Source organism: Anomaloglossus baeobatrachus, chromosome 2 (genome assembly GCF_048569485.1).
Source record: "Anomaloglossus baeobatrachus isolate aAnoBae1 chromosome 2, aAnoBae1.hap1, whole genome shotgun sequence".
NCBI lineage: Eukaryota > Metazoa > Chordata > Amphibia > Anura > Aromobatidae > Anomaloglossus > Anomaloglossus baeobatrachus.
The window spans coordinates 609,182,832-609,196,174 of record NC_134354.1 but is presented as its reverse complement, the minus strand read 5'-3'; the positions used below and the strand labels follow the sequence as shown (position 1 = coordinate 609,196,174).

The following is a 13,343-nucleotide window of genomic DNA, read 5'->3' as shown; positions in this document are numbered from 1 at the left end:
ACAAAATGTTTTGGGGTTAGGAAGTTAGAAGGGGTCAAAGTTCATCTGCAATTTCCCATTTTTTCAACAAAATTCACAAAACCATTTTTTTAGGGACCACATCACATTTGAAGTGACTTTGAGAGGCCTAAGTGACAGAAAATACCTAAAAGTGACACCATTCTCAAAACAGCACCCCTCAAAGTACTCAAAACCACATCCAAGAAGTTTATTAACCCTTCAGGTGCTTCACAGGAACTAAAGCAAAGTGGAATGAAAAAAAGCAAAAAATAAAATTTTACCTAAAATGTTGCTCTACCCCAAATTTATTCACTTTTAGAAGAAATAACACAACAAAATGAACCCCAAAACTTGTTCCCCACTTTCTTATGAGCGCGCCAATACCCCACATGTGGTCAGAAACCTTTGTTTGGACAAATGGGAGGGCTCGGAACAGAAGGAGCAATATTTGAATTTTGGAAAGCAAATTTGGCTGAAATAGATTGCGGGCACCATGTTGCATTTACATGTCCGCTAAGGTACCTAAACAGCAGAAACCCCTCACAAGTGACACCATTTTGGAAACTAGACCCCTTAAGGCTTCTATCTAGGGGTATAGTGAGCATTTTGGATCCACAAGTACTTCACAGATTTTGATAACGTTACGTTGTCACATTGAAAATTTTCATTTTTTTCTCAAAAATGTTGCTTTAGCATCAATTTTTTCACTTTTTCAAGAGGTAATTCCAAAAATTTGACCCCAACGTTTGTTACCCACTTTTTTATGAGCGCGGTGATACCTCACTTGTGGTCTGAAACCTTTGTTTGGAGAAATGGGAGGGCTTGGAACGGAAGGAGCAATATTTGAATTTTGGAAAGGAAATTTGGCTGAAAAAGATTGCAGGCACCATGTCGCATTTGGAGGACCCCTAAGGTACGTAAACAGCAAAAAAACACCACAAGTGACCCCATATTGGAAACTAGGCCCCTCAAGGAATTTATCTTGATGTTTGGTGAGTACCCTGAACCTCCAGGTGCTTTACAGAAGTTTATAACGTTGAGCCATGAAAATAAAAAAATAAAATTTTACCACAAAATTGTTACTTCAACCAGGTAGCTTTTTTTTTCACAAGGGTAACAGGAAATAAATCACCATGAAATTTATTGCGCAATTTCTCCTGAGTTTGTTGATATCTTGTATGTGGTGGAAATCAACTGTTTGGGCACACTACAGGGCTCAGAAGAGAAGGAGTGCAGTTTGACTGCAAAATTGGCTGGAATCAATAGCGGACGCCATGTTGCATTAGGAGAGCCCCTGAGGTGCCTAAGCAGTGGAGGTCCCCCACAAGTGACCCCATTCTGGAAATAAGACCCCTCAAGGCTTTAATCTAGGTGTATATTGAGCATTTTGAATCCACGAATACTTCACAGAATTTGATAAGCTTAGGTTGCCATATTGAAATTTTCATTTTTTTCACAAAAATGTTGATTTAGCGACACATTTTTCACTTTTTCAAGAGGCAACAACAAAACGTGTACCCCACAGGTTGTTATCTAATTTCTTGTGAGCGCAGGGATACCCCACATGTGGCCAAAAACCTTTGTTTGGATAAATGGGAGGGCTTGGAATGGAAGGAGCACCATTTGAATTTTGGAAAAGTTGAAGTAAATTGCGCGCACCATGTCACATTAGCAGGGCCCCTTGGGTACCTATACATCAGAAACCCCCCACAAGTGACCTCATTTTGGAAACTGGACCCCTCAAGGATTTTATTCAGGAGTATAGTAAGCATTTTGAATCCACAGGTACTTCACAAAAATGTTGCTGTAGCAACAAATTTCTCACTGTTAAGGGGGCTTTACACGCTGCGACATCGCTAATGCGGAGTCGTTAGGGTCACGGAATTGGTGACGCACATCCGGCCGCATTAGCGATGTTGCTGCGTGTGACACCGATGAGCGATTTTGCATCGTTGCAAAAACGTGCAAAATCGCTCATCGGTGACATGGGGGTCCATTCTCGATTATCGTTACTGCAGCAGTAACGATGTAGTTCGTCGCTCCTGCGGCAGCACACATCGCTATGTGTGACGCCGCAGGAACGAGGAACCTCTCCTTACCTGCCTCCCGGCCGCTATGAGGAAGGAAGAAGGTGGGCGGGATGTTCCGGCCACTCATCTCCGCCCCTCCGCTTCTATTGGGCGGCCGCTCAGTGACGTCACTGTGACGCCACACGGACCGCCCCCTTAGAAAGGAGGCGGTTCGCCGGTCACAGCGACGTCGCCGGGCAGGTAAGTATGTGTGATGCGTCTGCGCGATGTTGTGCGGCACGGGCAGCGATTTGCCCGTGTCGCACAACAGATGGGGGCGGGTACCCACACTAGCGATATCGGGACCGATATCGCAGCGTGTAAAGTAGCCTTTAGGCTATGTGGCCATGATCCAGCGACACGGCGTCTAGTACACAGTGTCAGCCTCCTGCAGAAATGTGAGTGTTGTCCACGGGAGAACGCAGCTGCCCATGCCCACGATTTGGGTTCAGGCTGCTGTGGACTTTAGTTTTATTCTACCTGCAAAGAACACTCATCTCCGCAGCATAAATTGACATGCTGAGGCTCGGGAAGCTGCGCCACAGGTCGGTTTATGCTGCGGAGAAAAGAAACACAGTGGGCACGGGATTTCTAAAAATCCTGCCACTGTGCTTCTACTGCACAACGCAGCGTTATGGACGCAGGGAAAACACTCTGCGCCCAAAACGCTGCAAACCCTGATTGTGGGCACACAGCGTAAAATGCTACAATGGATGAATGGATAGATGTCAAACATATATAACGTCCCACCCCCCTGCATATTCTAAGCTGGCGCCCTTTAGTGCCTTTCATGTGACACTAAAGGATGCCTAGCCTTGTATTTAGCCCAAAAAAAAAAAAAAAAAATTAAAATAAATGACGTGGGGTCCCCCCTATTTTTGATAGCCAGCTAGGGTAAAGCAGACAGCTGTAGCCTGCAAACCACAGCTGACAGCTTCATCTTGTCTGGTGATCAATTTGGAGGGCTCCCCAAGCTGTTTTTTTTTTTTTAATTATTTATAAATAAATAATTAAAAAAAACAAACAAACGTGGGGTCCCCCCAAATTAGATCACCAGCCAAGGTGAAGCTGACAGCTGGGGTCTGGTATTTTCAGGATGGGAAGAGCCATGGTTATTGGACTCTTCCCAGCCTAAAAATAGCAGGCCGCAGCCGCCCCAGAAGTGGCGCATCCATTAGATGCGCCAATTCTGGCGCTTCGCCCCAGCTCATCCCGCGCCCTGGTGCGTTGGCTAACGGGGTAATGAATGGGGTTGATACCAGGTGTGTAATGTCACCTGGCATCAAGCCCAGCAATTAGTTATGTCACGGCGTCTATCAGATACCCGACATAACTAATTGACAGTAATAAAAAAAAAATTGACAACAAAAAAAAATTTATTTGAAAAAACACTCCCCAAAACATTCCCTGATTGACCAATTTATTGAAAAGAAAAAAAAAATCCACTATAATCCATTTGGACGTCCCACGTCGACTCTGGACCTTCTAGAATATGGGGGACACGTTCAGGGAACGTATCCCCCATTTTCTAGGAGGGCAGACCCTCCATTTGAGGAGAGTGGGTGCAAAAAGCTGCACCCACCCTCCCCGGGTCACAGCTGCACAGTGCTGAGCAGCAGCCAGCGTCTCTGAACACAGGAAGCTGTCATCTGCTCGGCACATGTGACCGGCGTCTGCAGAGAAGGAGGAGGGGGCCGCGGGGGATCAGCGCTCCGGTATGTATGACACCGGGGGACACCGGGGGACACCAGGGGCGGGGTAGGGGGGGACCCGGCAGGGCCTAGGGAGCAGGTTTCTGTCGTATGTGTTATGGCACATACGACAGAAACCATAGGAACACTGTAAATGCGGCCGGCGCGCTGCTGTGCTCTCCGATGCGCGCGGCCATCTTGGATTTTCGGGAGGGGGTTGGGGGTCGGGGGGGGCACTTTGGGGATACCGAGGGGACCGGAGGGAACCGGGAAAAAGATGTATCTCCCATCTGGCATGTTTGATCATGCCAGATGGGAGATAAATGATTTTTTACCGGCGCGGTCATTTACTATAACTTGATGATCGGTATACGGTGTATACCGGTCATCAGGTGAGCGGGGACCGGAAAAACCGGCCCGAATCATGATCTCCAGGGTCTCAGCTACCCCCGGCAGCTGAGACCCCGGAAATTTTCTGACTCTGGGGGGCGCTAGACCCTTTTTTCCGACCGCCGTTTTAAAACGGCAGAAAGGAATAAGTACCCTTTTTTAGTGCCGTTTTAAAACGTAACGCTGTCGTAATGGGGTTAAAGCAGATAAATCAATATTATATCAAAACTACAGCAAGAAGCCCAGTAGCTTCAGCACCTATACCAACTCCTCTATAGTATATTCAGAAAACAGTTCACCCATCTTATCTCAAGCTTCTCGGATTATGGTTTCTTGAAAACTAGGGCAATGTTCTACCTGTAGAATACATGATTAGTAACTAATAAAAATATAGGATAGTAAGTCAGCAATAAATAAAAGGATTGTGATAAATGAATCCCAGAATTAGAGCGGTTCTGCACCTCGGCGGATCATAAACTAGGCGATCATACATACACTCCACAGAATAACATAAGTGGCATTTCTTGTTACCTTTTCTTTGACATGAGAAGGTATTCTCTAGCTGATTGAATAAGTCCTTATCTTCAAACTTGTCCTCCTTTGCATTCACCCAGAAACAATTCTCTGTCATTTCATTTGGTCGAATCTGAGAAATTAATTTACAAGAGAGACAGTTATGAAGAAATATAAATGTAATCTTCATTCTATTTTCACCTCTATTTTTAAATAAGCATTATCAAATAACAAATCTCACAATTAAATTGGCTTATTAAACCCGTGCCATTATTTATATGCCATCTCCTCGGCGCCAGCTGCAGCCCATTCCCCGGTAATATTTGAACAATCTTCTGTAGTTAGTGATTTCCTCAGCTAGTAGACTTTTGACTTTTTAAAACAACATTGCTTATGACAAATGTCTGTTGTCAAAGAAAAATTCTAATCTGCTTAAGGCAGAGCTGATAAAAGACTTTGTTAGTTAAAAGGGAAAAATGTGCACAGAATAAAAATGCAAAGAGACATCTGAACGCGTGCTTCTTTCTGGGAAACCAATCATCGGTCCCACTGCAGTGCACAGAAAGCAGAAGGGGAGGGTTTTTTCTTGCAATCTACAACATAATTTATGGTACATTGATACCAAATCAGAAAGATGTCAGCTACTTTACTGGGTGCTATCACTTTCTATAGTCTAAGGAAGATAAGGAGTACGGAATATAAAGTCAGCTGGGAATAGGAATATGGACGGCACAGTTTCGGGATTGTTGTTCCAGTAGGAGCCCTATCACTGAGACGTTTATGCTACATGCCATTACCATCACTTCCAAAGTATTATCCCATCGGTGAGGGCAGCCACTTTGTACCATCATTTGCTTAAAGGAAATAGGTCACCCTTTTGAGTTTGTTAGTTATCAATATGGGCATACAGCTAGCATAGGGTTGAAATTAATCATACCTATATGCCTCCTGGATGAGGGGTCGTTTGGCAAAAGTGTTATTTTATATCTTTTAACTTTTAGGATATGGGGTATGCGCTGTGAGGAAGAAAAGACAGCCCCCGGTCTTCACTATACAGGATTCTTTCTCTTCTTCTCTTCAGAGTCCCTGTGAAGTCAGGTGCATGGCCAGAAATCCCGCCCATGCTCATTCTGCTGGCCGTATCTCCCCTGCACTGTAAGGCAGCAGTGATTCCTCGGTGCCTGCGCACAGCAAAATTGAAGACTGTGACCACAAAAGGGTTAAACGCTGCGTGGGAAGACAGTAGGTCTAATGCACAGGTGCGATAGTTACAACCCTGCACCTGACGTTACAGAGACACCAGAGAAGAGGGGAAGAAATTCTGTATAATGAAGGCTGGAGACAGTCTTATCGTCCGGCAGTGCACACCCCATAGCCTGGAAGATAGACTTTATAAAAGAAGATTTTTGCAAAACGACCCAGCATCCAGGAGGCATACAGGAATGACTAATTTCCCCTCTATTCCACTTGTATGCCCATAATAACAACTAAAAAAAATGCTAAAGGACAACAGATTCCCTTTAATCAAGACTAGTGACAATTGAGGCACATGGATCATGAAGAGTCCACTTCTCTTCATTAATCTAAAAGGGTCTGAATGAGTGACGTGCACCCCCCCGCACCATGCCAGAAATCTTTCCCTAGTCCTTGACTGAAGTAAGATTTCTGTCATAAGTGACACTAATGCTCGTCCTGAATTAGTTGAAACACACTCCCACCGTGACTCAGTCACACCCCAGCTCTGCCTCTTTTGACAGTGATGGGAAAACTGGAGTGAAAATACCAATATTTGTAATATTTTTGCATCCTTTGAAATCAATTACACCAGAATTCTGGATAAATTGCTTTGATGAATTAGGGCTTTTGACTATAACAGCTAATATTTAATTTCCATCTACTAGAATTCAGGAACTGTAGACATTACATTGTATACACATTAAAGGGGCTGTTCTACATGGATATTGATGGCCCATCCAACCAATCATCTTTACACTGGTCCCCAGGTGTATCAAGCCAGATAAACACCGCTATGTGCACAGTATCATGGCTGTTCTCAAGTACTGCAGCTCAGCTCTCATTCACTTTAATGCAAAACTGACTTAGGCTATGTGTGCGCTACAAAGTCCTTTTTCTTAAGAAAAAAACGGACCCTCTGAAAGAATCCTGCACCCGCGGCAAAACCGCACTCGCGTTTTTGCCACGGTTCTGCAGTGGATTTTCCACAAATTGGCCCCCGCAGTTTTTACCATTATCTATGGTGACATGCTCATTAATTCCGCAGCGGAAAATCCATGGGTATAAAAAAAAAACGCAGTGCGCACAGGCATTTTTTCAAACCCATAGGATTTGCTGGGGAATGATTGTAGCAATGTTACGTTTTGTAGCGGTCACACGTACACATCTCTCAAACGACGCTACATCGTTCAGCGATATATTCTTTGACCAAGGCGGTCGTATGGATGTTAGTCGTTGGCAGGGTGTCAAACGTAGCAATATGTCTGCTGCGTTCCAAACGACGAACAATATTTTGAAACTGAACAACGTGTCAACAATCAACGATTTTCACCCTATTTGCGATCGTTCAGAGTCGCACGTAGGTGTCACGCAACGACGTCGCTAACGATGACGGAAAGTGCGTCACAAAAAACGTGACCCCGGCGACATATCGGCAGATAAATCGTAGTGTGTAAAGCGGCCTTTAGTGTTGTTTTTCCTCAAAAGCGTTTCCTCTTCTTGTTTTCAGACCTCTGTACTGGCTTCTTTGCAGCAAGTCCACCATAAAAGCCAGCTTCTCAGTTGATGCTGAGATGTGTCTGCTACTTGATGTCTACATATCAAAAGGGCTGTTATTAGCAATGCAGTCAATAAGTGGCTTCTGAGGCAAGTAACTGATGAAAATATTCTCTGCAGCAGAAGACATTCTTGATTTTTTTTCCTAAGGTGGTGCTCCAGTTTCATCATAGTAATTGATTGTTTTAATAACTGCACGAGGATACTGTCAAGATTTTTTAAATTTTAAAAATTGCATGTCTCAATGTAATGATGGACCATCATTTTTTTTTACTTAGTTGAGTTGTTCTTGCTATACTCTAGCTTACAAAAGTTGTGGAGTAGGACTCAGCACTGTATGGAACGATGTACCAACACTGTCTGCAAAACAGATCTGATGGACTCAAATGCTTTCTGAAAGCCGGTGATTCCACAAAAACTCTCGAAAAGGCTTGCCTGTTCATTGGAAACCATTCCAGGGACTAGATGACGAAGCTACTGGAGACAAGGCCAGGGGCGTGTGTATGTGCAAACCGGTCACTGTCATCAGAGTAAAATGGCAGGTACCTTGACAAATCTAAGGTTTAAACACACATTCTGATTTTTATCACGTTTCTTTACTTCTTGTCATCATTTGTTCCATCGTGGTTTTGCGGTCTTCAGTCTGACTCTACAATGTGCACATTGCAATAAGAACAGGGAAACACTTCCATGACTAGGTAGTACTGTAGGCTGAATTGGCCTGCTGGTACAGCAGACTGTCTTTCAAAGTTTGCAAAATTTTAGCAAACAGTTCCTTAGATTCAGATTTTGGACCATTGGCACTATCAGAAGTGAATACATTCTTGCATGCTACCTTAAACTATCTTTGACTTCTAATGAGTCAATCAAGAACAATAACTATAATTGGCACTAATAGAAAACTTACTGTCACAATAACCAAGAAATAACACATTTACTAAGAGAATCTTCAGTTTTGACATTCTCGGTATTTACACATTGTAACGTGCGCTCCTAGAAGCGTGGGCTAAAAGCAGATCACTTAACTTCTTAACCTTGTCATAAATGCCTTACTAACGGAGAATGCATGCATCCACAATGCAATGTACTTATGTACACATTTTAAACGAGTAACAATAGCGCACAGAATAATTGAATATGAAGAAAGACATTTTCCAGTGAATAATAACTACAAAGTGAAAATTGGTATTTCTAAAGAATCTAAAAAAGGCAAAATAAATCAGTAAATTGCCAATACTGAATTAAAATTCCAACCTCTCTTTCTACAAACAATCCCAGCACAATATTTCATTTCAAGGAGATGTGCCGCCGTGTGATAATATTGAGGACTAAGTTATGAAGTGCTCCAGAAGTAATAGGCAGAGGTTTATCTGTGCCACGAAACAATAGGTGACTGTGTCCTTGGACTCAAAAGGGATGTCAAGTCATGTGATCATTATTCTACTCATGCAAAGACGGAGCTTGAGAGCATACGTAATTTCACTTCCTAAGACATAACAAGGCTATTGAATCCACACAGACCTTCCTTGAGAATTTATGAATGAATATTAAAGGAATTCAGCATTTTGGGAAAAAAAAACTGTGGTAGGACTTTTCTGATATGCGGTTATCACAGATAATAACTATTACATATATTTAATTATACTATAAATTGATAATGAAAAATCATACTTTTTGCCAATTTAGTCTCTTCATCCCCATTTCTGGTTTGAACTCTTTTTTAGGTTTTAAGCCAAAAGGAAGAGACTTTGCAGGAGGGGAATGCTGTCCTGTAAAAAACCCAGGTAATGGTGGAGCCCCAGGAGGTCCTCCACCCAAATGAGGTGGTGGTGGTGGAGGTGGTGGAGGCGGAGGAGGGGGTGGCATGGATCCAAACGCTGCTCCAGGCGGTGGTGGCGGAGCTTTGGGGTCCTCTGGCTGTGGCAATTTCCCAGATGTTTTGAGTGCATTGATTTCACTATTAGACATGCCGCACTGGAAAAGAAGCAAGAGGTAAAAATTATTAAAGACTGGAGTAAAAGAGGAAAATTGTGGAGAATAAAGATTTTAAGATTAATAAATTGCACAAATAGACATTCAGTTTTAGATACCATAAAAATACTTTTTAATTCATTTCTCTGTGTCATCGCTCAAATATTTTTATATTTACTGTAATGTGCAATTCATTGCTACAAAACACAGACTTTTCTTCAAACCTAAAAGGCTACAAAGCTGTGACCAGAATTAAGCCCCCGTCACATTTAACGACTTTCCAGCGATCCCGACAACGATACGACCTGATAAGGATTGCTGGTAAGTCTCTACGTGGTCGCTGGTGAGATGTCAAACAGTCAGATCTTCCCAACGATGCAGCAACGATACAGCGACTATAGTGACCTGTATAACGATCTCGGTGGAACGTGTCTGAGCTCTGAGTAGTCAACAAGGTCGCTGGTGAGGCGTCAAACACACCAATGCATGCTGCCCAGCAGGACTTCAACGATCAAAAAATGGTCCAGGCCATTCTGACACAACCAGCGATCTCACAGCAGGGGCCTGGTCGCTGCTATGTGTCAAACGTAGCGAGATCGCTGGTGAGGTCGCTGTTGCATCACAAAATCTGTGACTCAGCAGCGATCTCGCTATGTGTGAAGGTACCTTAAGATACTGGGTATATTTGGCAATTTTTGCTAATATTCTCTGTGAGATGTGTTACAGCTTAGTGCATACAGGTCCTATGCTGAGTTATAGGTCCCCATGTTTACAGGCAAAACTGTAGCTTGTGTGCAAGATTGACTAGTCATATAACCCTTCATATATCCCATATGTACATAGGAAGGGGCAGGGGGACAGCAGTATGACTTGTGCTCTGTAACCAAGTACACATCTTTCTACACAGGAAAAGGACACACACATGGATATTTCTATGCAGACTATTGTCAGATTTTTTTTTCTTGGCAGGTTAGCAAGTAGAGGACATTCAGCAGTAAATGATGAGCGATGATCCATGAACCTTTTGAACAGTCTTAATCCACTTCGCACCACAAGAACCTGCTTTCGCCCACGTTTCCATTTCTGTTTTTCATTGGGATGAGATTACTTATTCCTCAGCTGATATTACACCTGCACTAGTGGACACTCGCCTTATTTTACTAATTACTATTGCAAAATCACATCGCCAGATTAAAAAAACGCAGCATGTTTGTTAAGCAGCTCCTTGAGGGGTCCAGTATTGTTATAACTGATGCACCACCGTATGTATGGGAATAATTCCCTAGAAGGTCAAGCCTATTGGGGATACTTGGGGGCTTGACTTGAGAAACACGTCCATGTCTAGTGCCTAATATCTGGAAACACTACCGCACAATTTATCAGATTCACTAGAATTGTGGGGGGAAAAAAACAATTTGAAATGTTACAAATAATTTTATTGTAAAAATTTTGAGACATTTGAGCCTTTTTCCTCTAGTCCTGACCAGGTCTATCAACTTTTTGGAAAGTGATTGGAGCTTAGCCGGGAGATTGCGTGGCTGTGGAGGCAGATAAATTCATCATCATTTTCACCACAAAGGTGAACTAAATTACGACAGACATGTACTTCAGTCTATGACTAGAGTACATTTCTTATGGTGGAACATGGCAAGAGTGCTGTATAAAACTACGCCTCATTGGTCATTTATTGTTGGCAAAATTGACGTTGCTGTAAACTCTCAGAAATACACAGCACTAGCCCAACACATGAGCAGTGATTACACAGGATAAGCAAAATGATCTAATCAGTAATTAGCGCAGTCTCCCTACACTATACGACTGTTCAATCAGTGATAAAGGGTTGGTCTATAAAGGGCACATGCTTTAAGGGACAATGGCAACTCCCAGTAATCAATATATTCATATATTTCTTGGAGAAATTACAACAGGGTAGGAAAACCGAGAACTAGGAAAAGATGCTGAATAACAATAACTTCATAAGAAATACAAGTATTGACTAAGACAGATGGAAAAGCAATCGGCTCAGTCATAAGTAACCCTAAAACTACTACTTTAGCTGGCGTGGGCTCAGTAATCACATGCTTTTATGCCCCTTCACATATCCATGTGGCATTTGTCCATTCTTGTCACAGCTCGTTACTCGATTGAACCTCAAGCATTGGAGTTTGAAAATGCTTGAGTTTCCCATTGACTTCCATTATACTCAGTAGTCGAGTCGCGTCAGAATACCCCGATGCTCGATCAAGTAACAAGCAGTGATGACCATGCTTGCCTATCACTAATTATAACCTATGGTGATCTTCACATGTCCGTGTTTTTACAAGGACCATGTGTCCACATACAGACAGGTCCACTTTTTTTCCGGCTGTAGGGATGACAAGGACCAACACAAGTCTAAAAGTCTGGGAAAAACAGTACGGCACATGGATGGCATCAGTGTGCTCTGTGTGTTTAACATTGCAAAGTATGAGAGAAACTTTGTAATTTCATTATTTATCCATGCCAGAAATACACAGATGACAAATGATGGAAAACACTGGTACCGGTTTTTCATGTTTGTGTCTGATGCACAAGTGTGAAAGAGGCGGTACATTGCAGATTTTGTCAGGAGTGGTTAGTGCTACCCATATTGTCGCACTAGTAGACAGTGTGTGGCTTGGTATCCCATGTTCCTATATACAGTAGGATACTGCTATAACGGGATTCACTAGCGCTGGTGACCTTACTAAATAAAGAGGCTGAGGTGGAGGAGCAGAGGACAGTCTACTAAAGCATACATATGTGCAGCACGGAGCACCTGACCTGTCTTGGCTTCTACTTTTAGACACAATCTGCAAAGTCCGTGATTCAGGCTACTAATTGTTGTCCACACTCCTACAATATAATCATTTCTCTAGAAACCTGGACTTACACTTTAGTTCTAATTAAATTTACAACAATGCGTCAAGCTAATTCCACTTCCAAATATTGTCTGCATTTAGCCTGAATGTTTGTACTAGGTAGTACACAAATTTTCCGTGAGAGAAGGCTGAGGCACATTTAGAACCGTTCATAATAAATAACCCACCGGGGATGCATTAAACATTCCATAGCTCTAAAATTTTAACAAATCAGTCCCAGGCAATGCTGCCTGTTGTGATCACCTGCCAGCGCAGTAAGTAGCTGCTGTAAGGACTGCCTCAGGCTATCCAGAGCATCTGCGTATTTCTTGATATTAGACCCGTGTACAATAAACCATAAATGAATAATACAAATGTACTAAAAATTCACTGCTTCAGGTTTGACTCAATCATTTCATACACTCCATGTTTTCTATCCCTTCTCAGCAGGTCAAGCTAAGCAGAGCAAGCCATTATCATTTTTTACCTAAACTTCTCTTGTTTTCTTGTGCATTTTTCTCATAACAGAAGTAGACAATGCAAACAGGAGAAAGGACTAGACCTTATTTTTTTCTTTCTCCAAACAGAAGACTTGTCAAACAGCCAAATTACATGCCTACATAGGAAAAATCACACGCTTTTGTCATGTTTTCATCTGTTTACTTTTCGAAATTGAAAAATTATCAGAAAATATTCTTTTCTGCGTGGCAGGTTATCTTTCACTGCAGGTTACCAAAAGCCGAAGGTTCAACAAAATAGATTACCGGAGGAATAATTTCTTGTGCCGAGACAAAGATCAGTGATGAATGCCAAATCCACAAGCTGAAGAGTTTGTACCCTCTGTGGTTAATTACTTACAACAAATGTGACACAGAGCAAAACCTGAAAGAAAGCGCTTAATTAACATAAGATTTAGCAAAAAAAAAAAAAAAAAAAATAAGATCAATTTAAGATCACACATGGCTAATTAATGACTCTCTCTAATACTTTTTGAACGTTAAAGTGGCACCTATGAATAAGAAAATTGATAGTAAACAATT

The 13,343-nt window shown here is 42.4% G+C and overlaps 1 protein-coding gene across 2 annotated transcripts in view; it reads right to left on the bottom strand.

Moving 5' to 3' along the window:
• DIAPH3 (diaphanous related formin 3) overlaps nucleotides 1-13,343 on the bottom strand; it is a 979,498-nt gene that overhangs the window by 515,918 nt on the left and 450,237 nt on the right. For both annotated transcript variants that reach the window (XM_075336836.1, XM_075336837.1), the window contains exons 16-17: nucleotides 9,125-9,427; nucleotides 4,682-4,796 (exon numbers count right to left, since the gene is read on the bottom strand). In XM_075336836.1, coding sequence (XP_075192951.1) covers nucleotides 4,682-4,796; nucleotides 9,125-9,427 — 418 coding nt within the window. The remainder of the gene's footprint in view (nucleotides 1-4,681; nucleotides 4,797-9,124; nucleotides 9,428-13,343) is intronic.